We start from the raw sequence: 24,644 nt of genomic DNA on the forward strand, positions 1-24,644 counted from the left end.
GTGGTGGCGTTGATTGGGCTTTTTTTCCGACTGGGCATTTGGGCCACTAGGCCGAACAAACTGGTAAAAAGTGCTGGATTGCTTGATTGAGATCTAATGGCTGAGAGAAAAAAGATGACGTGGAAGCATGAGAATGCAGAGAATTGCTATTAACTATATTAAGTGGGGATGGATTGTATAGGTTTATAGGATTCTTGCTCTTATTATGCTCGTCGGGAGCCAAGAGGGTCGGCCGTGCGATCTGCTTTTTATCCACGCGTCAACCATCTGCACCGAGGCAGGCTTCGGTTTTGTAGCCGGTCTCCACCAAATCTCTTATACCGATTGCAAGGTGCAAACCCTAGCAGCACATTGGGCCATGTGGCCAAACCTAGAATCAAAGTTTACATATCTTAGAAACGAGCCACGTGGCCGCGTGCTATTGCAAGGTTTGGTTCGCACCCGCATCTGTTGGATTATGAATCAATGGTAGAGATGAATCAATGGTACAGATGGTTCAAAGGATATAATTGTAAAATTTGATCTTTCAAGGGTGTTTAGCGCAAAAGCTGGCATCCATTCTAGGGAAATTCTCCCCTCTTCTCGCTCCTTCCTCCGGCGATTCGCGAACCGCCTCCGACGTTGGCCACTGCCGCACGCACCTCGCCGTACCCCATCCCTAAAAACCCTAGCCCACAAAGCCTCCCTCTTCACTTCACCTGCGAACGCGCCTGCACCGGCGAAGGAGCATGGATGCTGCGAGCGCGGCTATGCGGCGCGGCGCGCATCTGCAGCAGGCACGATGAGGGCAGGGGTCGGGTGGTTAACCCCTTGGCTCGATGAGCGGCCCAAGGGCTACCTCTTCAAGCAGCTGTTGCCGCCGGCAGGGGAGTTCCACAAGTGGGTGGACTGGGAGCTTCCCTGCTACCTCACCGTCGTCATTCTCGGCATCAGGCTCAACGCGAAGCCCAACCTCACCCTGCAGACCTGGCCGCACTAGAAAGCGTGCCAACAGGCAACAGCAACAGGAGCTGGTGTCTGTGGAGGCCCAAGCTGAGCGATCTGCATGCCTCAGGTCACCTCGAATCCTACACTGCGTTTGCTTTGCTTCCAATTAGATGGTTGAGACTTGAGATGTCCGGGCTAAATAGTGTTGTTGTGTTTGTTTGATGGATTTTATCCGATGATGGCGAATGCCCTGAATATTCTGAAATGCTTTTCAATTGTATCATTTCCCCCCTCTTTAGATGTGCCGCACTGCAATTTTTTTTGTGAGCATAATTAGAATTTAACTTGTCTCTCCCATTCAGAAATAACTTGGTTGCAGATTGCATATTCGGGTTAGGTAGAGCATAAATCAATTCTCGTGATGAATCCTGAAGCCAATCTCTGAACAAAAATAGCTATCCCTCTTGCCGAATATGATGGCATTGTTAGGATATCTAAAAATAACTTAGAAACATGCCACAATGGATAATTATGTACTGTAGCACCGGTGGCTATTATATATAAACTGACCTCTTCTTTATGGTGCTTAAATTTCTCTCCAGTTCATTACTTCATTTCATGCCAAGTTGCCAATTAGCCTATCAATTTATTTAACCCATCCGTTCAAGATACTATCGCTTAAAGGACATACTTTTACCATCACCTGGCAAACCATAGAGCATATTAAGGTCAAATAGCATGATATCCAGGGTTCTTAGGTGCTACCATAGATCATGACCATAGTGCTTTGTTTTTATTTTCCATTTTCTTGGTGTCTTGCTAAACATATAGCTAGGATATTTTTTTTCCCAAATACCAGTTCTGAGAAACCTAACAGCTCTTTATATTCATCCACACTCCACAACAATTAAACACACATGCAGAGAAATATAAAGGCTCCTTTGAGAAGGAATATTAACGACCCGGGTCAGGGAAGACAAGAAAATAGATTTTTATTTTTTCAATTTTGAATATTTTAGCTGATTAGATTTTGTTATCACAATGAATAATGTCCGTGAATATAATGTCTGTCTTCGCTGCAAGGCTTCTGAATATAATTTTCTATTGCTAAACTTCATTGATATATGTTTTGATGGTCTGTCATGACAACCTGTGCGATGAACGATTCCTGTTCTTCCAGCAGCGCCTTCTTCTTGCATTCAAGAATACGAATTTGGTTCTGTATGACTGCGCTTGCATGCCACTGACACACTCATGGTGGGCTGGCCGCTCATCAATGACCAGAAGCCAGTCTTGGAGCGCGGCAAGTTCGCACTCAGAATCTTCCAGCCACAAGGTAATTAAAATTGATCGTCCTCTTCTCCAATCCACGCACAATTTTAGTTGTTCATTACCTTAATTAAATCAATGTCCCTTAGGGTTGTTTGATTGAGTGAAATTAATTTTGCATGGTACATAACAACTGCAACTTGAGAAACACATCCCTTATAATATGCTAGCATGAACCATGCTAGTCTAGATGAAAACATGTTTATTTAGCTACTCAGAAAAAAAAAAGAGAATCTCATCGGTACAGAAAATCAGCACTACAATTCTGCACGACTGCCTGCAGAAAATATTCCTTACTACCAGTAAGGCAATAACAAAGATTTCTCTTGCCTTGATTTCTCTCTTTCTTATTACCAGGAATGGAAGGCCAAATCACTTTTGCTGTTCGTGAAAATTGTAAAGTTATAACTTAGATACCTTTTTATACTCAGGGTATCATGAAATTTAGATCGTGTTGTTCTTTGTTTAGGACCGCCTGTGCCTTTGGAGATTTAAAAAGCATATTTCAATTTGTTATCCCCTTTTCCACTTTGCAGACATTTCGTTGGTCCAATTTGTTTATCCCTTTTGATGCTACTATATGGTGTGCTTGATAATAGTTGATAGCCAAAGGGATTCTTTTCAGGCTGCAAAAGGCTAAAGGCGTATGCTTGATGATTTGTTCATCAATTTTTTTCTTTCAGTTTTGTTATAGCAATTAATTGATACCATTTTTGATTTCAACGCATTATTAGCATATGGTATTATCACTTACTGATGTGTAATATTAACTTTGACATTTCTTACTTAGTGCAGAAAATTCATCGAAAATAATCATGCCATTACTTGGCATCGGTCCCCATCATCTGTGTCCTCATCTTACAGGGGTGAGCTCGAATAGTTTGTCATGGACAGATAAGAGTGAAACTAAAAGCTATGTATTCGATGACTATGTACAGATAATAAGGATATCTTCTCCCTAGTTGGCTTGGTGATATAATCACTTATGAGTAATGATCATGTATAGTAGCATGTATTTTGTTTCTAATTTGCCTCGCTGCACGGGCAACATTGTAACTAGAGTTGATAATGATTTTTAATTTTTTGCCATTCTCTCCCGTTCATATAAATGTAACAGGTAATACCTCTATTTGGCCCAATTGGGCTTGCGCATGTACATTTGCCGTGTTCTGTTTCTAGTTTTTTTTTTCCGATTTGAGGTGTGACGTCCAATCGGAGGTTTTGCGGCGGGACGTACGTGTCATCATCGTGATCTGGGCCATTGGCTCTCGCGACCGGACGGTTAGTGTAGGGACTGTGACACGTGGCCGGTGCGTCTCGTGCCGGATAGCCAGACATGGTGGCGCTGGCGCGGATGACGGTGGTGGGCTTCTTCTCGGTTTCATCTTCGTGCACGTGTTACGAGCACGGACGTCCTTGACAGTTTACGGAGTTGCATGGTGTTAGTGATATGCCCTAGAGGCAATCATAAAGATGATTGTATCACATACTATGTTTACATATTTATCCAACATTGTTCCTTGAAATAGATAACTCATTATTGGTTAATGAATATGTGATTCTTTCATGAGACTCTTTATGTTGTTTGTTACTATTTCTAAAGGATCCCTGATCAAATATCATATGTGGAACAAATATGTTTAGATGATCAGCACATGCATTAATTGATGACCATGTCTCATGGATCATGGTATAGAGATACCAAATTAATAATGTGGACACATGTTAGTGAATATGTTGTTGGATAGACCCAACATGAGGCACTGCAAGAGCCATATGTGTTGTGTCATCAGTGATCTAGTTTAGTGATGGTGTTGAATCCTTAGACCTGAGATTATCATGCTTCCCAACATGTGTAGTACCTTACTTAGGGACTGCTAAACGCTACTCCGTAATTGGGTAGTTATAAAAGTAGTTTTCGGGTATGCTATGAAACATGTAGTGGGATATGAATAATCAAGATGGGATTTGCCCCTCCTATGGAGAGATATCTCTAGGCCCCTCGATGTTGTAGATTATGGAAATGCATGGCCATGCCAAAAGTGATTGAGGAGTCAATCACAAGTTATATAATCTATCAACATGTTCAAGTGAATGATTGAGCTACTAGAGGATGGCACATATCTAGCCTTGAGCTTAATCGATTACGCCGTTAAGGTTTTCACATGGCGAATCGTGATAGGACCGTCGTGTGCGTTGCCCCTTAGATTTCGCTTGGTGTTTTATATCTATCTTACTTTATTGCTGTTATATATTTGATATGACATTGTAGGATAGATTCCCTCAGAAAAATTAAGTGTAATTTATGCTCTTCCAATAATTGCACCTATTACGGTTGTGATCATAAGTGATGGGTTTGCCATATCAAAGTGCCACTTTTTATCATGATAAAATAGGATAGATGTCGGACATCTATATGCGGAGATTATTGGTTTATTTGACAAGGTTATCAAAACAGTTTTGGACCTTGGGGCATAGGTTGGGTTGGACATGGAGATGTCACCCCAACAGCACAAGAGTCACATATGATGTGATTAACAAGGTGTTGCTTACCTATTTTGATAGTTGTCTAGCTGTGATGCCAAAGCTCACTAGACACTAATAAAATGAGGATCTTGACTCACTATGTTACTAGAGGGAATTTTGTTTCACAATACATAGTGGGAGTATCTTTTATTAAATTGTTTAATGAATGGTTAAATGTAAACATGGTGCTGATTTTGCATATATATATTTCTATTGTAGATCATGGCAGCTCCTGCACCATCCAGTTTTAACTTGCGGTCTATTCTTGAGAAAGAGAAGTTGACTGGAACAAACTTCATGGATTGGTATCGCAGCCTGAGAATTGTTCTCAGGCAAGAGTATAAAGAGTTTGTGCTTACAGAGCCTTTTCCAGCTAACTTGCCCAACAATGCTTCTGCTGCTGAACGTAGGGAGCATGAAAAGCGATGCAATGATTATATTGATATAAGCTGTCCCATGCTTGCTACTATGTCCCCTGAGCTTCAAAGGCAATATGAGGCATTGAATGCTCATACGATAATCACGGGACTACGTAACATGTTTGAGGACCAAGCAAGAGCTGAGAGGTTTAATACCTCAAAGTCCTTGTTTGCGTGCAGGCTTGCAGAAGGTAATCCAGTGAGCCACATGTGATCAAAATGATTGGTTACACCGAGAGTCTGGATAAGCTTGGCTTTCCCCTTAGCCGAGAGTTGGCTACTGATTTGATTCTCCAGTCACTCCCTCCCAGCTTTGAGCCGTTCATAATGAATTTCAACATGAACAACCTGAACAGGACCTTCGCAGAATTGCATGGGATGCTAAAGATTGCCGAGGAAAGCATTAAGAAAAACTCCAACCATGTGATGGTTATGCATAAGGGCAAGCCCAACAACAAGAAGAGTGGTTAAAAGAGAAAGCTAAACTCTGATGAGATCACGAGTACTAGCAACTCTAAGACCAAGGTTCAAAAGACAGGGCCCGCTAAGGATGCAGAGTGCTTCTTTTGCAAGGAGACAGGTCATTGGAAGAGAAACTATAAGAAATACCTAGAGCAGCTCAAGCAGAAGCAGCAGGATGGAAAGAGTTCCACCTCAGGTATTAATGTTATAGAAATTAATCTTGCTACTTCCTCTACTGATTCTTGGGTATTTGATACCGGGTTAGTTGCTCACATATGCAAATCGTTGCAGGGGCTGCAAAGAAGTAGGAGCTTAGCAAGAGGCGAAGTGGACATTCGCGTGGGCAATGGAGCAAGAGTTGCTGCTATTGCGGTCGGCACTATGCCATTATCTTTACTATCAGGATTAGTTTTGGAGTTAAATAATTGTTATTACATTCCAGCTTTGTGTAAGAACGTTATCTCTGCTTCTTGTCTGCAAGCAGAGGGTTATGGTTTTAGATCTGTGGACAATGGTTGTTCAGTCTATTGTAATGACATTTTCTATTTCCATGCACCCATGATGAATGGCTTATACATTGTGAGTCTTGATGGATGTTCAGTCTATAACATTAATGCAAAAAGGCAACGTCCTAATGATTTGAATCCCACTTTTATTTAGCATTATCGCTTGGGTCATATAAATGAGAAACGCATGGAGAAACTTCATAGAGATGGACTTCTACACTCATTTGATTTTGAATCATTTGAGACATGTGAATCTTGTTTACTTGGCAAAATGACAAAGGCACCTTTCACGGGTCAAAGTGAAAGGGCAAGTAAACTATTGGCACTAGTACATACTGATGTATGTGAACCAATGAGCTCAACTGCCAGAGGTGGTTTTGGGTACTTTATTACCTTTACCGATGACTTTAGTAGATATGGTTAAAAATTACTTTTGAGGGTTTAGTTATGGAAGCCCTACCCAACGGAATGTTCCACGTTCGCCTAGAGAATGACACCATCATCCTGGGCTATATTTCAGGAAAGATCCGGTTACTTAATGAGGCATAAGTCTGAGTCCTTTGAAAAGTTTAAGGAATTATAGAATGAGGTACAAAATCATATGGGCAAGACAATCAAGTATCTACGATCTGATCGTGGTGGAGAGTACTTGAGCCTTGAATTTGGTATTCATCTAAAGGAGTGTGGAATTGTTCCACAACTCACTCCGCCAGGAACGCCTCAGTGGAATGGGGTGTCTGAATGGAGGAATCGTACATTGTTGGACATGGTGCGATCAATGATGAGCCAAACTGATCTGTCGCTAAGCTTTTGGGGTGACGCTCTAGAGACAGCTGCGTTCCCACTAAACAGGATTCCATCAAAATCAGTGGATAAGACACCATATGAGATATGGACAGGGAAGCATCCCAGTTTGTCTTTCCTAAAGATTTGAGGTTGTGAGGTCTATGTAAAACGTTTGCAATCGGACAAACTCACACCTAAATCAGATAAATGCTTCTTTGTGGGGTATCCTAAGGAAACGAAAGGATATTATTTTTATAATCGGGAAGAGGGCAAAGTGTTTGTCGCCCGACACTGTGTTTTCTTGGAAAAAGAGTTTATTTCAAGAAAGGATAGTGGGAGTATGGTGCGACTTGAAGAAATTCAGGAAACACCGGAAAACGTTTCAACGTCAACACAACCACAACAAGCTGAGCAAGATGTTGTTCAACAGGTTGAACAAGTTGTTGTTGAGCCAGTTGTGGAAGCACCGGCTTCACGAAGGTTCGAAAGGATATAGCGTACACCTGCGAGGTATGCGTTGTTAACTACAGGACAACGTGATATATTGTTGTTAGACAACGATGAACCTACTACCTATGAGGAAGCAATGGTGGGACCAGACTTTGAGAAATGGCTTGGAGCCATGAAATCCGAAATAGAATCCATGCATGTCAATCAAGTTTGGAACTTGGTTGATCCACCTGATGGTGTAAAAGCCATTGAGTGCAAATGGGTCTTTAAGAAAAAGACAGATGTAGATGGAAATGTTCACATCTACAAGGCACGATTGGTGGCGAAAGGTTTCAAACAAATTCAAGGTGTTGATTATGATGAAACTTTCTCACCAGTCGCCATGCTAAAATCTATTCGGATTGTTTTAGCAATTGCTGCCTATTTCGATTATGAGATATGGCAAATGGATGTCAAAACAACTTTCCTCAATGGAAATCTCGATGAGGATGTGTACATGACACAACCCAAGGGATTTGTTGATCCACAATCAGCTAAAAAGATATGCAAATTGTAGAAATCCATTTATGGGTTGAAGCAAGCATCTCGGAGTTGGAATATTCGTTTTGACGAAGTAGTTAAGGCGTTGGGCTTTGTCAAAAACGAAGAAGAGCCTTGTGTATACAAGAAGATTAGTGGGAGCGCACTGGTGTTTCTAATCCTATATGTAGATGACATATTATTGATTGGGAATGATATTCCTATGCTTGAATCCGTTAAGACATCATTGAAAAATAGTTTTTCAATGGACTTAGGGGAAGCAGCATATATTCTGGGCATAAGGATCTATAGAGATTGATCAAAGAGGCTAATTGGATTAAGCCAGAGTACATACATTGACAAGGTGTTGAAGAGGTTCAACATGCAAGATTCTAAGTAAGGTTTCTTACCCATGTCACATGGCATTAATCTTGGCAAGAATCAGTGTCCTCAAACGACTAATGAGCGAAACAAGATGAGTGTGATTCCATATGCCTCGGCAATCAGATCCATTATGTATGCTATGCTATGTACACGTCCAAATGTTTCATATGCACTTAGTGCAACAAGCCGATACCAATCAGATCCAGGTGAGAGTCACTGGATAGCTGTAAAGAATATCCTGAAGTACTTGAGAAGAACTAAGGATATGTTCCTAGTCTATGGAGGACAGGAAGAGCTCGTTGTAAATGGTTACACTGACGCAAGCTTCCAAACCGACAAACATGATTTTTGTAACATACCCGAAATTTTAGGACTTAAAATTTCTTGTCAAAATAGTTAGAGGTTAACTTCTCCAATGTTGAGAGCCAAGATTTTCTGTTTTAATTTAGGTGATAACCAACTTAAACCATTGCATGATTAAAATTTGAAAACAAAATAAAATCTTTTCATTCCCAACATTAGACTAGAAATATCATCAAGCATTTGAGAATACATGTGCATAATGCATGCCTAGGCTTGAGTCCATTATGCATTTGGATTTTGCTCTCGCTTTCATAATAGGTCTCATGAGCATAAACTAAAAGGGTTAAAATTACTAAGCAAAACTATAGTTAATCTTGGGTGATAACATGTGGACTTAATATTAAATTCTAATATATTTTTCTCAGCCCAAAAGAAGTTTAATGTAATCCCTATAATAATATTAGGTGCAATTATGAAGTGGGAACACATATACAAAGAAAGGTTATTCTAATTCTTTAAAATAATCTATGCAAGATGAAATCATGGAAAAATTTATGTAAACTATGTTTGGCATAAGCAATTCACTATAATATTGGTACAAGTTAATAACTAAGTTTAATACCACAAATTAATCAGTCAAAGCAGAAAACTAAAAGAAATCAAATTAAATTTTAATCGGCTAAAGCCATACTTCATCCAAAATTACATTTAACTGCACATAAGTGAACATGGAAAATAATTTATTCAAATACTAGATTATTTATCATGCCTAAATGTAATTTTTCTAGAATTTTCCTCCTCTTCCTAAAAATTCAATCTAGCCTTTAAATAGCCCATCTTTGTTTAATTTCTGTGATTAATCTATACATGCAGTATGGTAGGATTGACTTGTGCTTGCCAGTACATTAAATGTACTGACTCTTGCTGTTGATATAACCTTTTGTTTGCAGGTTTAGACTTAGTCTTTGAGTGATGTGGGTTCCGATTGCTTCTTCTAGGATGAGAACTTAATGGGATATACCCCTAGTCGGTGTGCTTGTGATTGGGTAGTCAAGCTTCCGCTGTTCTCTAATATATTTATTTGGCCGGTCGGCCTATGTAATTATTAAGTTGTTGTAAGTCTTAAGTTTCTTTCATCTTAGTTGTGTTTGCTATGTATAATCATGCTTAAGATAAAAGTGTGGATCTAGTGCACATCCTGGGAACTAGATTCACATGAGTATGGGTTAGGAATATTTGAGAGGTTGTAGATCTTTAGCCATTTTTGTCAAGTCTCCTGAATGTGTAACATATCTGGTCACCACCTCCGAGTGGTTTGACGGGTGGTTTGATGTGCACATCTCAGCCTGAAGTTGACTGGCAGGCTAAGGGCCCAGCAATGTCTCCAATATTCCTCTCTCGGTGCGTTAGATGTTTCATTATGCTTGTTTGATGACTTGAATTATTCACTTCATCTCTCAAATATAATGGAAGGTCCGGAGAGCCTACGACAATTTTAGATCGCAGTCTGGATTTGTGTTCTGCCTGAATGGAGGCGCTGTGAGTTGGAAGAGTTCCAAGCAAGATACAGTGGCTGATTCTACAACAGAAGCCGAATACATTGCCGCTTCTGAAGCAGCAAAGGAGGCTGTTTGGGTAAAGAAATTTGTTTCTCAACTAGGTGTGATGACTAGTGCTTCTAGCCCTATGGACCTCTATTGCGATAATAGTGGTGCCATTGCGCAAGCCAAGGAGCCTAGATCGCATCAAAAGTCCAAACACATTTTACGGCGGTATCACCTCATTCGCGAGATAGTGGGTAGAGGAGATGTGAAGATATGCAAAATACATACGGATTTGAATGTTGCAGATCCGTTGACAAAGCCACTCCCTCAGCCTGAGCATGAGGCACACACTAGGGCAATGGGTATAAGATACGTTCATGATTGACTCTAGTGCAAGTGGGAGACTGTTAGTGATATGCCCTAGAGGCAATCATAAAGATGATTGTAATACATACTATGTTTACATATTTATCCGAAATTGTTCCTTGAAATAGATAACTCATTATTGGTTAATGAATATGTGATTCTTTCATGAGACTCTTTATGTTGTTTGTTACTATTTCTAAAGGATCCCTGATCAAATATCATATGTGGAACAAATATGTTTATATGATCACCACATGTATTAATTGATAATCATGTCTCATAGATCATGGTATAGAGATACCAAATTAATAATGTGGACACATGTTAGTGAACATGTTGTTGGATAGACCCAACATGAGACACTGCAAGAGCCATATGTGTTGTGTCATCAGTGATCTCATTTAGTGTTGATGTTGAATCCTTAGACCTGAGATTATCATGGTTCCCAACATGTGTAGTGGCTTACTTAGGGACTGCTAAATGCTACTCTGTAATTGGGTAGTTATAAAAGTAGTTTTTGGGTATGCTATGAAACATGTAGTGGGATATGAATAATCAAGATGGGATTTGCCCCTCCTATGGAGAGATATCTCTGGACCCCTCAATGTTGTAGATTATGGAAGTGCATGGCCATGCCAAAGGTTATTGAGGAGTCAATCACAAGTTATATAATCTATCAACAGGTTCGAGTGAATGATTGAGCTATTAGAGGATGACACATATCTAGCCTTGAGCTTAATCGATATCGTGAGGCAAAGGGGTTCATACAAGTATACACTAGAGGTTTAGCCGATATGATCCTTATGTATGCCCGGTGGGTCAATACGTTCTGCTAGGGGCCGCTGTTGACGCGTGGACCGAAGACAAGTTTTCGGGTTACAGCCGGGTATATATGAACCTACAGGGTCGCACGCTTAATGGGCCAGAATAAGGGGATTGGATGGAGATCCAATATGAGCTTAATTCGGATAGGGATCCGAATAGGAGTCCTACGGGCCTTGGAGGCCCGAGTGATGGATCCTATATATTCGTGAGGGGTGTGACCGGCGGAGGTATTGCATCACGTGAGAAACCCTAGCCGTCACTTCCCTCCCCGAGCAAAACCCTAGCCGTGCGCGGGTGCTAGCACATCTGCGCGTGCCGTTCCGTCCCTGTACGTGTGGATACCGGTAGAGGCGCCGCTGGTTTGCGGTGCTGATCAGCGTGGGAGTACGGCAAGGAGAACGCACGAGGAGGAGAAGGTCGAGCCGGTGCGATCGACTACTTCCTCTACATCGACGCGCGCTACTTCGCGAGAGTTCCTTCGACTTCTCAGCGTCTTCTTCCGCTGCGCAGCGCGTCGAGTGGTAACGATTTATGATATAATACTTGCATGGTTCCTGGTTTACGCAATAGAAAATTTTGATTTATGCTATCGTAGCCTACGCATATCCCAGCACATGGTGTGCCGGCTGTTTGAGCCGCTGAAGGTCGGACTTGACATTGGATTGCTGGAGCTAGAAAAAGAAGTCCAGTCCCTACGTATTGGTCAGAACTGATTCTTACCCTCAACACTAACACTAAGTACCCGCACGGAAAATAAAGCAGCGATTAGCAGGTGATTAATTAAATATTTGCTAATTTTTTTCAAAAACGGATTAATTTGATTTTTTTTAAGCAACTTTCGTATAGAAACTTTTTGCAAAAAAAACACATCGTTTAGCAGTTTGAAAAACGTGCGCGCGGAAAACGAGGAAGATGAGTTGTGAAGAGAGACAGTTTTGGTTCACAATTCGGCAGCTTTGGTCAGCAATTCCACTTCCTTCGTTTTCCGTGCACACGCTTCCCAAACTTAAACGGTGCGTTTTTTAAAAAAAAAATCTATACAAAAGTTGTTTTAAAAAATCATATTAATCCATTTTTTTAAAAAAATAGCTAATACTAAATTAATCACGTGCTAATTAATCACTTCGTTTTGTAATTTTGGAGGGAGAGTTCCCAACTCTCCCTACCGAACACAGCTAAAACGGTTGCCTCCTGCCAAGCTCGTATTCATTCAGTAATTCTACCCCTTCTTCATTCTTGGCTTGGGAATCCTTATCATGGGCCCGCGCCTTCGCCATCTTCATAAGAGAGGGCACAAGAAAGGAGAACACTGACATGTGAGTGCTATGGTAATTTTGATTCTTTTTTTTTATAATTGTAATGACATGTAGCTATCACATCGGATGAAGATTGGCAACGTATCATGTAGGCGCCACGTCAGCCAAACCCACTAGTGAAATCATTAAAGGAGTCGTTTTATATGGATTTAGTAGTTAGAAGAGTTTTGTGATGGAGAATACAAATCAAACTAAACCATCGGGTTGTGTTCCGGAGTAAAAGGTATTTGGAACCTTTCCTCCTCACACGGAAAACATCATAGCTCATTAGCTCATGATTAATTAAGTATTAGCTAAAAAAAACTTATCAAATAGATTAATTTGGTTTTCTATAGAAATATTTAGTAAAAGATGCACCGTTTAATATTTTGAGAAGCACGCACACTAAAAACAATGGAGTAGAAGATGGAAATGGGTACTCCGAACACAGCTTAGGCTACATTCTTTTGATTTGGTTGGAGAGAGACTTTCAACATATGCAAAACGAAAAATCTCATTATCACATGATTAATTAAATATTAACTATTATAAACTTGAACAATGCATTTATTTAAAGTTTTTAAACAACTTATATGCAAGAATTTTAAACAAACCAATTAATAGTTTGAAAAGCATACTAACGGAAAATATGTAAGTTGAAGTTTGGAGTTGAAGAATGAATAGGGCCTTTGGGGGAGTCAAATTCGACGTTTTCCTAGGGAATAAGTTCACTTCATGTCCCTTAACTTGACAGTGAGTTTGACTTTCATCCTTTAAGCTCTAATACTAGATACAACGAGTTCCTCAACTGTTAAAACTGGTGCAATATAGGTCTCATGGCGGTTTGGACGGCGGTTTAGCTGACATGACGCCTACGTTGCTAATTTTACTTGGTTTTCATCTGACATGGCATATGAAGCAAAATTTAACAATTTTATAATTAATACAAAATATGTGGGTCCACATGTTAGTTAAACAATAAGATTAAAAATAGTGGGACCCACATATCGGTGGGCCCCACTAATCCACCTCATCCTCTCTCTTCTCTATCTCCTCCTCTTCTCTTTGTCCCTCTTCCCTTGAGATTCCTCAGATGCAGCCGACACGGGTGCCAGCATGCTAGTGAGCGAGAGTGGAGGTGCGGCGGAGGACAAATCAGCAGGGGTGTAGGAAGGCTGGTGAGCGGGGGCGGGGTCAGGAGGGAGGAGATGGGGAGGCCGACGACAGCATCAGGGAGGTTGGTGTGTCACCGGCCCGGATTCTTTGCAGGCTGCCCACCGCCGTTGAGGCCATGGGTGTCATGATCCGCCAGTGAGCACGCGCAGAGGGGGACGAGGAAGGGAGGCCAGTGAGTGCGGACGGGGCAGGGAGGCCAGCGAGCTCCTCCCTAGTCCAAATCCACCATCACTGACACCACCTCAACCACACAAAGAGGGAGGAGCGCGGGGAGGCCGGTTAGGGGAGCGGGGAAGCCAACGAGGGTGGTGCATAACCCTGCACGACCTCCCGTATCCCGGCCATGGCGGGAAGATGAAGTCGCGCCTCTTTCTCGTTGATAGCGACACCTCGAGGTATAGCAGCCGCCGTGGCCACCCGACATCACCATTGGTGTTGCCATCTTGGGCACCCCCGTGCTTGCCCGCTCCGCGTTCCACCCGGAGCACGAACGAGCTGCTGTGCTTGGAGGGCGGGGGGTGTTGCCATTGTCAAGGGGATGAGGCCCTTCGAGGAAGTTGTGGGCAAGGTAGATGGAGGCGAGCGCAGAGAAGGCGGTGAGCTAGGGAGGGAGGTGGCTAGTGAGTGCGGATGCAAGGAGGTGGAGGGAGAGGAGGAGGATAAGGTCGCGGGAGAGGGAGAGGTTGGCGCGTGAGTCACCATCGTCGCAGGGCAATGCGTGGGGAAGCGTGGTGGTGGTGGACCACCAGAGGCTGCGCCACAGGGACATTGACGTGGAGGCACTCTAGGTGGCGAGTTACGTGTTCCTGCTTTGCCCCTGGTTGATGTTTCACGGCTGGCGCGTGTGTAGAGCTTTGGGTTGGAGGGCCTCCTGACATGTGGGTCCTGTGCCGACTCAGCCACCACGCCAGCCAAAACCGGAAGCAATACTGCCTTGGGACCAAATGTAGCCTGGTTTTATAAGTTGTGGGATGGGTTATATCTAGTATTGTGGTTGGGACTGCCTATACATTTGTCGACAAATTTTTCCCCAAAAATTTGACAGATGTAATTATAGTACAATCGTAGTGTAATTACACTGTAACTTATAAGTAATTACACTGTAACTTGCATGTAACTACAGTGTAACTTATATGTAAGTTTCACATAATTTTGAATCGTTAGATCTATTACAAGATTTGTTTTGGTGAGGAAGAAAACAAATCATAGTACACACATATATGAAAGAATTTGTTTCCACAACCTCCATTTTACCGAAATAACATGTTACGGAGAGATTTTTGAAAGCTACATAAAAGTTACACTATAGTTACAGTGTAATTACATGCAAGTTACAGTGTAATTACACTACGATTGTACTGTAATTACATCTGTAAAATTTTTGGGGAAAAATTTATCGACAAATATATAGCAAAATCGATTGTGGTTTAGGGGTGACTTCGAACTCTCTGAGGGACCTTTAGTAAACTTATTACTTTCCCGGCCTATGGGGGCCAGAAAAGAAAACCCCTTTTTTACAGTATGGGAATTTGGCCCAATAGTCCCTCCAATTTGAAGTGATCAAGCCACCACTGGTACCAGTTCGGGCTGGTCACTAGGGCGTTGTTGGGCCGCACGGCACGCCGATAGCCCTAGGCCTTCTCATGTCCTCCTTTCCACCTCTCTCTTTCCTCCTAGTTCGCCGCCGGAGCCCGGAAGCTAGCGCCGCGTCGACTTGGGCGGCGGCTGAAGTCAGTGGCCGAAGGAGCGGGGGTTACTTGCCCGCCTCGAAGGCTCTCCGCCGGCGGGCAGGCGGGATAGCTCGGCAGCGGCCCACGCCGGCAGATCAGGTGGGGAGAGAAGCTCCGCCGTCCGTGCCTGCGCCGGTTTCCACGAGAGCGGCGTCGCCTGTGTCCTGCTGCTGCTACCTTTGCTGCCGCATCCTCGCCGGTGAGCGCCCGTACGCATATCCTCTTCCTTATCCCTTCTCTACCCACACATGTTGTCCTCCTCGCCTTAATCATTGTACTAATTACAGTTTTGTTTCCGAAAATAATTCATCTGAGCCCCAATACCTTTCTTGCTGCTACTGATGTGAGTGATTACCTCATCCCTCCACTACCTTGGTGAATCCAGCTCTGCATCGGTGGACGTCTGGGATGGCGGACGGTTCGTTTCTTGATCGGATGGTGTCTCAACTTCGGTCGACGTGCAGGTGAATTTGTAGTCATCTTTTCTTTGTTCTGGATATGTAATATTTGGAGAAATTGAAGGCATTTTTTGAGAATATTGACGCCAGAAAGTCGGGATTGACAAAAAAAAAAAGAAAAGAAGAGACAAATAAAAGTAGAGAGAACAATGACTGCCATTTCGGCAACAGATGTTTGCCTCATCGCCATCTTGTTAACTGGCCAATTGTTTGAATTGAGCAGAGCATACAATGTCTGAATAATATGGACCTAATATCGAACTAAAAGTTACACCATCTTTTTCATCTTGTATATGTTGATGAAATGGCAGGTACTACACTGGACATCCCAAGGATCTAGGGCCATCAAGAATTATACCGTTCACGTCAGAGCGTCAATTCGTGCAGCTGTTGCATGAAGGCCGTCCAGTAGTTGTTGCCTTTACTATTAAGTATATCTAACCTTCCTTTGTTGTTTCTTGTTTATGAAGCACTGGGTGCAATATCTAGTCTCATAATAGTAAGTAGATTTGCACATAGTAATCCTCAAAATTGCTACTGTAGGTGCACTTATACTCAACACCTTGATAAGGTACTGGAGGAAGCTGCTGCTACATTTCATCCGCATGTAAAGTTTGTTCGAGTAAGCTACTTTCTTTAATTCTACTACCTTGATTTTCAAACACCATTGAATTGATGTTAGATCACTAGTATAGTCACTATTGAGTTGGAAAAGGTGGCAAACTAAGGGGCTGTTTAGTACAGCTCCTACTCCGAGGTTGGAGCGGAGCTGAGGAGCGCTAATGCTGCTCCACCCTTGTACTGTAATTTTCAAGAGCAGAGCGGCAGCTCTAGTCCATATTATCTAGGATCTCGAAAGTGTTTGGTACAGCTCCAGCTCCACGGGACAAGAATCTTGGAATAGGAACTGTACCAAATGGGCCCTACATGTTTAAATAGCACTGAAGGCCTTGTAGGTATAAAATATCAACTGATTTATAATTGTCTGAGTAAGATAAAAAATTGCTTGATCAATCCAAAGATGCAACATAACTCCTAGAAATATTCTACTAATACAGTTCCAAAAGGTTTGTATCATTCGATCAATTTTTTGTTTCCTCTTTCTTTGTGTACTTTTCTGTTTATTTAATAGAATGCTTTTAGAAGTTAGTTCATGTTGCTTATCCTGGTTATTACCATTTCATGGTAGTGGTGCTTCTGCTGTCACTTGTCTTCTTTCCTTCGCTCTCAAACAAATAGACATTGAATACTTCTTTTGTGCTCAGGTTGAATGCCCAAAGTATCCTGGATTTTGCCTCACAAGGCAAAAGAATGAGTATCCGTTTATTGAAGTATTTTACAACCCAGAACAGGTTATAAATTGTATACTTCACAGTTTCTAGTTTTATTTTGTTTTCTAAAATTTGTGGTGTACTTCTGTTTCATACTCTCTCTGTCATTTTATTAACTTCTGTTGGCCATCTTACTGTGAGTCCAAGTGGCAATATGATAGATTATGTTGCAACTGGAGGGGGACTCGCTGGTGACGATTGAAGTAATGTAATGATTTATCACTAAATCCCTAGGGAATTGCTACAAAAATAATCTCGTTGTTCCCTGACAGGAGAAAGAGTTTGTTAAACTGTTTAGTTTGTTTAGGAATATAAATATCAACAACTTCAATGGAAATATGGACCTTCATGAGTAAATTTTGACTTTAGATCTTTAGTATACCTTTTTCTAGAGGATCTTTACTTGAGGTATCTATATTCTATATCTCTTGTTTCTGAGTGAACAGTTTAAGCATGACCTAATGTATCTATAACAGTCTCTTTATTTTACTTGAGGTATCTAGTATTTCTAGGTGATGTGGCTGGCTAAGGGTGCTGATTTAGGGAAGTAACTGCGTTTAGTGGGCTCCAATTGTATAGGAATGTAGGATTCTACTCCAGGCATATCATATGACATATAATAAAGTTATACAGTTGTGTTTGACTGTTTGTCCCTATGACTTTGAATTTTGTTATACCTAAGCACATTGTGAGTTATGCATGAATAATTATGAGCTTTGGTCTTTGCAATGATTTGCTCTGCACTTTCTCAGGCTGCTAGCCCAGGAAAGGTGGTGGACCCTAATGTCACGAAGTACTCGGTGAAAGTTCTCCCTGTAAGTAAATTCCATACTTATGGTACTTACTCCTTCAAATCTGAACTTACCTGCATTAGTGGTTTTTGTTGCCGCAAAGAAGAGAATACTTGTCACTCTACGCTTGACAGACTGGTTGACGTTTTTCAGTTGAGCTGATGTGATGGTTTTTACTTTCTGCAGTTCAACTATGACCAGAGCATGTATGGATTCCGGGAATATTTTAAGAAGCACGGATTCAAGTATTTTGAAACAAACTAGGTCAACTATTGAAAATCGTTGTGATGAAACATGCATAGTTAGTTAACATACTATGAATGTACGTGAATGCACGTTCAGCCTGTACTAGAATACTTTTGTTCAAAGCCTTTCTGTATGTGGCATTATCTTAAAATGCTTGCTAATCGGTTCTCATTTCAGCTATCGGTCTCCGTTGTGCTAAGATACTGTGACAGGATAGGTCTTATTATGCTGCATGCCTTTTTTGTGAGTAATGACTAGACTTTCAGATTCAGTTGTAAATTCAATGACTTATGGCTTAGCATGCCTCAACCTTCTACATCCCTTTGTTGTAGGGTGCAGGGAAGCCGCCGAAGTTTTAACATATTGCTGATTGTACCGGAGATTAGTCATGAAACAATGCCAACTGTTTATACCATCGGATTTGATGTGCGTGGTGCTTAGTATAATTTGCATTGAAATATATTATTTTGAAATGCAATTAACGCCGTGTTTAGTTTCCAAGTTTTTCTTCAAACTTCCAACTTTTCCATCACATCAAAACTTTTTTACACACACAAACTTCCAACTTTTCTGTCACATCGTTCCAATTTCAACCAAACTTCTAATTTTAGTGTGAACTAAACACACCATAAATATTTCTCCAATTTGGGCACTAGCTAATATATGCACAACTATTTTGACTGGTGGCATTAAAAAAAATGTTGGTTCCCATGAGTTTAATGTGAACTTAAGGCGTGTCCTGGAGAATATGTAATCATCTGAAACTAAGTCTTCAAAGTTTTTAATACGTTTGATTATTCATCTTATTAAAAAATTATGCAATTATTTATTTTATGGTGACTTGATTTATTGCCAAATGTTCTTTTAAGCATGACTTGACTTTTTGTTTGCACAAAAAATTTGAATAACACGAATGATTAAATATTTGTCAAAAAGCCAATAACGTTATATTTTAAAAAGCCGAAGTATTAGTATTTCACATGTATTGCACTATAAAGAAGTGTAACAGGTTTGATGACTGTCTAGTGGCCTGAGTTCGCTAGAAAGAATAGGACAATACTCCCTACGGGGCGCCCAATGCAAGCCAAAAGAATTGGGGCAAGTAACACCACAACAACACGCACGAAAAAGAATAGCGCAAGATGAAAAGAGCACCACATATGCGTGCAGCATAAAAAAAAGTAACGTCAGATGCAGACGGTGATCAGCTCCTAGGATTTAAATTCAACTTCAAACTAATTTTTCTTTTGAACCACTTAGTTGATTGACAATTCTTTTGTACCATTGTGTTTGTTATAACTAAATCTTTACCACATGATCTCATATAATAATTTGCTAATGAAAAACAAAAAAATATATGTTTCGATAATTAAAAAAAATGGTGTTTCATGTGAGTTCGATATTTAAAAAAATGGTGTTTCATATGTGAGAAACGAGATGTTTCAACCAAAATAGACTTTGTTGCATATTTTTAGTTTTCTTGTTGCGATGGATTTTTTTCAAAATATTGCACCCGGTGTTATCTAAATGTTTCAATAAGTATTCGCTGATGTTACACTATGTTATTTGCAAATGTTACGGATGGTTATTCTTAATGTCTCCATAATTACAGGCAGGGTTCAATTTTTCGATTTCAGTAGTACTAGCGGGGTTACCAGTATGGCTGAAGTTTTCGTTATTTTGATCAGAAATAATTTGATTTTTTTAACAAAATTTGGCCAAATGCGAATATTTTTTGCCAAATTCTCAAAAGTTTGAGAAATTCAAAAATTTTGGGTGAAATAATTTTGTAGGGGGGTTGTCTGATAGACCAGAAATTTTGGAAATTTCAGTATGAAAATTTGAACCCTGATTACATGTCTATATTCCATGGTGATACTATTTTAACAAATCATGTATTTGTAAATATATGTATGTTTCATGTGATTTTTTTTTTGATGTTTTAGTTGTTGGGACTTAGTGTTTGGTGTAGCAGTTGTTAGTGTTATAGTTAATATTTCTTTTGTGTTGCATTCCATTTAAACATCTGATAAACTAAATTGAAACATTTGACACTCGATTTTTTGGACATATAAATATTTTTGTTAAAATATAGTTTTGCAAAATCTTGCTGTAAGATTTAATTGTAACTAATATAATGGTATGATTAGATTGTAGATTGTGTAAGTAATTTATAAGAAAAAATATTTAAAGGTTTGTAAAGAAGTAGTTACTTCTTGTTATATTTGGAGAGGAGAGAGAGCACTAAATAACTTTTCCATGTTGCATGCATCAAAGCGCATCCGACTTGCAAACGCCCGATTTTCTTTTGGATTAGCTATACATTTGTCGGCAAATTTTAAGTAAAAAATTTAACAGATGTAAATATAGTATAATCGTGATGTAATTACAGTGTAACTTACATGTAACTATAGTGTCACTACTAGAAAATGCATTTTTGCAGACGGCCAAAAGTAGTTTTTGTAGGCGTGGAGGAGGACCGACTATAGCCCAACGACTGCGAAAATTATCTATTTTCGCAGTCAGGGTAACGGCCCGCCTACGAAAATCCAATAAACAAATAAAAAATCGCGCCACGCGCCGCCGCCACTGCCCTCCCTCCTCCCTCCTCCGGCCAGATCTGCGAGGGAGGGGGGGGGAGGGGAGCCGCCGCCGAGCCGTCGTCGTCGCCACCCCACTCCCCACCGCCCTCCCCAGGCCTCCCTCCGGCCGGATCTGGGAGGGAGGGGGGAGGGGAGCCGCCGCCTCTGCCCTGCGCCATCGTTGCTGCCGCCGCCCCTGCTGGCCTCCCTCCTTCCTCCTCCGGCCAGATCTGCGAGGGAGGGGGGAGGGGAGCCGCCGCCGCCGGCCCGCGCGCGTCGTCGTCGCCGCCCCGTGTTCCGCCGCCTTCCCCAAGCCTCCCTCCGGCCGGATCTGGGAGGGAGGGGGGAGGGGAGCCGCCGCTGCCGCCCCGCACGTGCCGTCGTCGCCACCGCCGCGTCTGCCCCGTGCGCCGCCGCCACCGCCGAGCCGTCCACGCCGGCCTCCCCCTCCCACCTCCGGCCAGATCTGCGAGGGAGGGGGGGAGGGGAGCCGCCGTCGAGCCGTCGTCATCGCCACCCCACTCCCCACCGCCCTCCCCAGGCCTCCCTCCGGCCGGATCTGGGCCGGCCCGCGCGCGTCGTCGTCGCCGTCCCGTGTTCCGCCGCCTTCCCCAGGCCTCCCTCCGGCCGGATCTGGGAGGGAGGGGGGAGGGGAGCTGCCGCTGCCGCCCCGCGCGCGCCGTCGTCGCCACCGCCGCGTCCGCCCCGTGCACCGCCGCCACCGCCGAGCCGTCCATGCTGGCCTCCCCCTCCCTCCTCCGGCCAGATCTGCGAGGGAGGGGGAGGGGAGCCGCCGCTGCCGCCCCGCGCGCGCCGTTGTCGCAGCCGCCGCCGCCACTGCCGCCCCGCGCCGATGGAGGGAGAGGAGGGGGAGAGCCCGGCTGGTGGAGGGAGGGAGGGGAGGGGGAGATGTCACGCCCAGAAATTTAGCCCAAATTTCTAGACTATTTTATGTATTAAATCCCTGTCCAGGACCAGCCAGGGTACACAAAATGACAAGTAATATACAGTTCCAAACGTAAATAAAGCATAAAATACTTACAGAAGAGGCACTTGGTCCTCACACCGAAAGAGAACGACAGCAGCGGAAAAAGGCGATCCTAGCGGGGCTTCAACTCCACTCCACAGGGAAAACTCAACTGGGGTCTGAGCCTTGGTCCTCTAACTTCATCTTCAGCTTAGAAGCACTACACTTCTGAAAATGGAGAAATAATAGCAAGGCTGAGTACAACCACCGTACTCAGCAAGCCACACCAATGATGCAGACGTGCAAGGGGATACAAGAACGGCTTGTAGCTATTTGCATAAAGGCAGTTGTAAAACATTTTATTGAGCAAAATGGTAAAACAGTTGATTAATTAAGGTAATATTAAATCTCCACTGATCAACGCTACACCACATTGAACAGGCCCAACCAACCCACCTGAACTACAGTGCATTGAGTCGATTTATTAAGTGTGAGACTAATCACGGTGATTCTGGTCGATCGCCCATAACCGCGGGCACGGCTATTCGAATAGTTTTACTCTGGCCAGAGGTGCACAACTGTACCCACAAGACACAATCCACTGGCATGTTACCATGCCCAGCCGGACACGTCACCATGTCGAGTGATTGTGACAAGACCCTTCATATAACCCCCTCTGACCAAGCACACCATACCTCAGGTTTCACCCCCGCCCCCAGCAGGCAGCGGGCAGTCCCCTCTCGTGCCTAGGCGAATCAGAAAGCCGCATAGGCCGTCGCAGGGCCCATCCGAACTCCATCACGCTCACCCTTGCCTGGATGCGTCAGCTAGCGGAAAGCTATGAACGCGCAGAGATGTAGCCTAGAAGGGGGGTGAATATGCTTTCCTGAAATTTTCTCAACAATCGCAGCGGTTAAATTAACAGGGCCCGGAACCTCCTGGTGAAGAACACCAGAACTTCCTGGCAGTGATGAGCAGCCCGGAACTTCCGGAGTTCTTGGGCCAGGAACTTCTGGGCAACAGAGAAAATTGAAATCGGGGATGTAAAACAGGTCATAGCTAGAGACAATCAGGCACAAGGTAGCACCAGATGTAAATCACAAGATACCAGCAGATTCAAACACAGATCATGCACAAGAGAGACAAAGGTGATTTTTTCCCGAAGTTCGGATCACATGGATCCTACTCTCCGTTGAGGTGCTCAAAGAGCCGGGTCTCGATTAACCCCTTGCCTCACTTATGCAAAGATCCCAGAAGAAGTCCACAGCCTTCAACTCAACACTTCTAGGTCATTTTCTAGAATTGAGTGACCACCAAGATCCAACTCACAATTCCTTCTAGAAAAGATCACAAGTGCAAGTTGCTCTACCTAGGACAACCTCTGAAAACTCAGCACAAGAATCTTTACTCACTTACCTCGTTTCCTTGTGGAGGTGAGGAAAACCTTCACAAACTTTCCCGGGACATCCACAAGATCTTTGGAAGCTCACGGGCGACACCTAACCGTCTAGGACAAGATCTCCAAGAGTAATAAGCCCAAGTGACAGCCCACAAGGTATCCAAAGTGCTCAAACAAACCTAATCTTCAAGCCATCTCCAAAACACTCCTACACTCTAATCTAATCTCTCAATCTCACAAGATAGGCTCTAGATTTGAGTGGAGGAAGCAAAGGAAGATTGGGAGTGGCTAGAAAACCCTAGAACATGAAAGAGCTGAAGTGGAATGGCCAAAGGGTGACCTGGGGACGAAATCCATATATATAACGGCTAGGTGACGTCATCTAGCCGTTAATCACAAGTTTGAACTGGAAGCCTACCAGGAGGTTCCGGGCAAAAGTGCCAGGAACTTCCGGGTAGCACTTAGGAAGTTTTTGCAATGAAACGGCGCCCGGAAGTTCCGGCCAGAACCTCCGGGTAGCCCTCTCTGTCCCGGGGAGAAAAATCATTTTTCAAAAATGATTCCAAAAATATTTTGACTCATGGATATGACTAAGAGCACTTTGTATACCCTAGAACCACACTTGAAACCCCTCTTAATAGTACGGTTTTTCCTAAACTCAATTTCGAAAGAGAAAAACCTAGTCTAATCACCTTCGGTGTTTTTCGCAGTTAGGAATATTCAAATTAGGGGGTCTCCTTGCATTCTTAGCCATCACAACTTGCTTTAGGACTAAACTCCTGTGAATAAACTTGATAAACACGTTAGTCCCCTTTAACCACCTTGTCATTAATCACCAAAACCCACTAGGGGGTTTAATTGCATCTTCAATCTTCCCCTTTTTGGTGATTGATGACAACATGGTTAAAGCACACAAAAAGATAATTGAATTTAAATTTGGAATAAAGAGAGAAGTGTGAAGCTCCCTCTAAAGATATGCATATAAGGAAATGAGATGAATACAATATGCATAAAAGCGAAGGAAAGCTCAAAGGTAACTTCACACTATCCTCAATCAAATAAGATGCAGATGTGAGAGCTTAAATAAAGAGTGATGCAAATAGAAAGACTAGATGACATGGCAATCACTCAAAAAGATGAAAAGAACACATCATCACATCAAAATGCAACATCCATACGGTTTAACTTACTGACATAAAGGATAATAAAGTATTTAACAGTCATTACATCCAACCAATATAGAATACGATTACATATCCATAGAGAGAGAGATAATAGGGAGGGAATCTGCCTGGCCGGAACTTCCAGATCACAGGACCCGGA

At 42.5% G+C, this 24,644-nt stretch overlaps 1 protein-coding gene across 3 annotated transcripts; it reads left to right on the plus strand.

Moving 5' to 3' along the window:
* The first annotated feature begins 15,460 nt into the window (after positions 1-15,460).
* Positions 15,461-19,522, plus strand: LOC127775742 (uncharacterized). Of its 3 annotated transcripts, none has more exons than XM_052302031.1 (9): positions 15,461-15,746; positions 15,933-16,011; positions 16,317-16,436; positions 16,549-16,627; positions 17,271-17,357; positions 18,089-18,151; positions 18,314-18,449; positions 18,551-18,616; positions 18,706-19,520. In XM_052302031.1, the coding sequence occupies exons 1-7, from the start codon at positions 15,461-15,463 to the stop codon at positions 18,389-18,391; spliced, it is 792 nt and encodes a 263-aa protein (XP_052157991.1). In that variant the 3' UTR covers positions 18,392-18,449; positions 18,551-18,616; positions 18,706-19,520. The 3 variants fall into 3 exon arrangements, with proteins under 3 accessions (XP_052157991.1, XP_052157992.1, XP_052157994.1); XM_052302034.1 differs by having other exon boundaries at positions 15,622-15,756; positions 18,706-19,522; XM_052302032.1 differs by lacking the exons at positions 18,551-18,616; positions 18,706-19,520 and having other exon boundaries at positions 18,314-18,544.
* The last annotated feature ends 5,122 nt before the right edge of the window (positions 19,523-24,644 follow it).

Source organism: Oryza glaberrima, chromosome 6 (assembly GCF_000147395.1).
Source record: "Oryza glaberrima chromosome 6, OglaRS2, whole genome shotgun sequence".
NCBI classification, from domain to species: Eukaryota; Viridiplantae; Streptophyta; class Magnoliopsida; order Poales; family Poaceae; genus Oryza; species Oryza glaberrima.

Bases quoted from the DNA above. Each gene is read 5' to 3' on its own strand.
- LOC127775742 (XM_052302031.1), top strand. From the start codon at position 15,461: ATGTCCTCCTTTCCACCTCTCTCTTTCCTCCTAGTTCGCCGCCGGAGC. The intron at 15,747-15,932 runs GTGAGCGCCCGT...TGGTGAATCCAG, and splicing joins TTGCTGCCGCATCCTCGCCG to CTCTGCATCGGTGGACGTCT. The intron at 17,358-18,088 runs GTTATAAATTGT...GCACTTTCTCAG, and splicing joins TATTTTACAACCCAGAACAG to GCTGCTAGCCCAGGAAAGGT.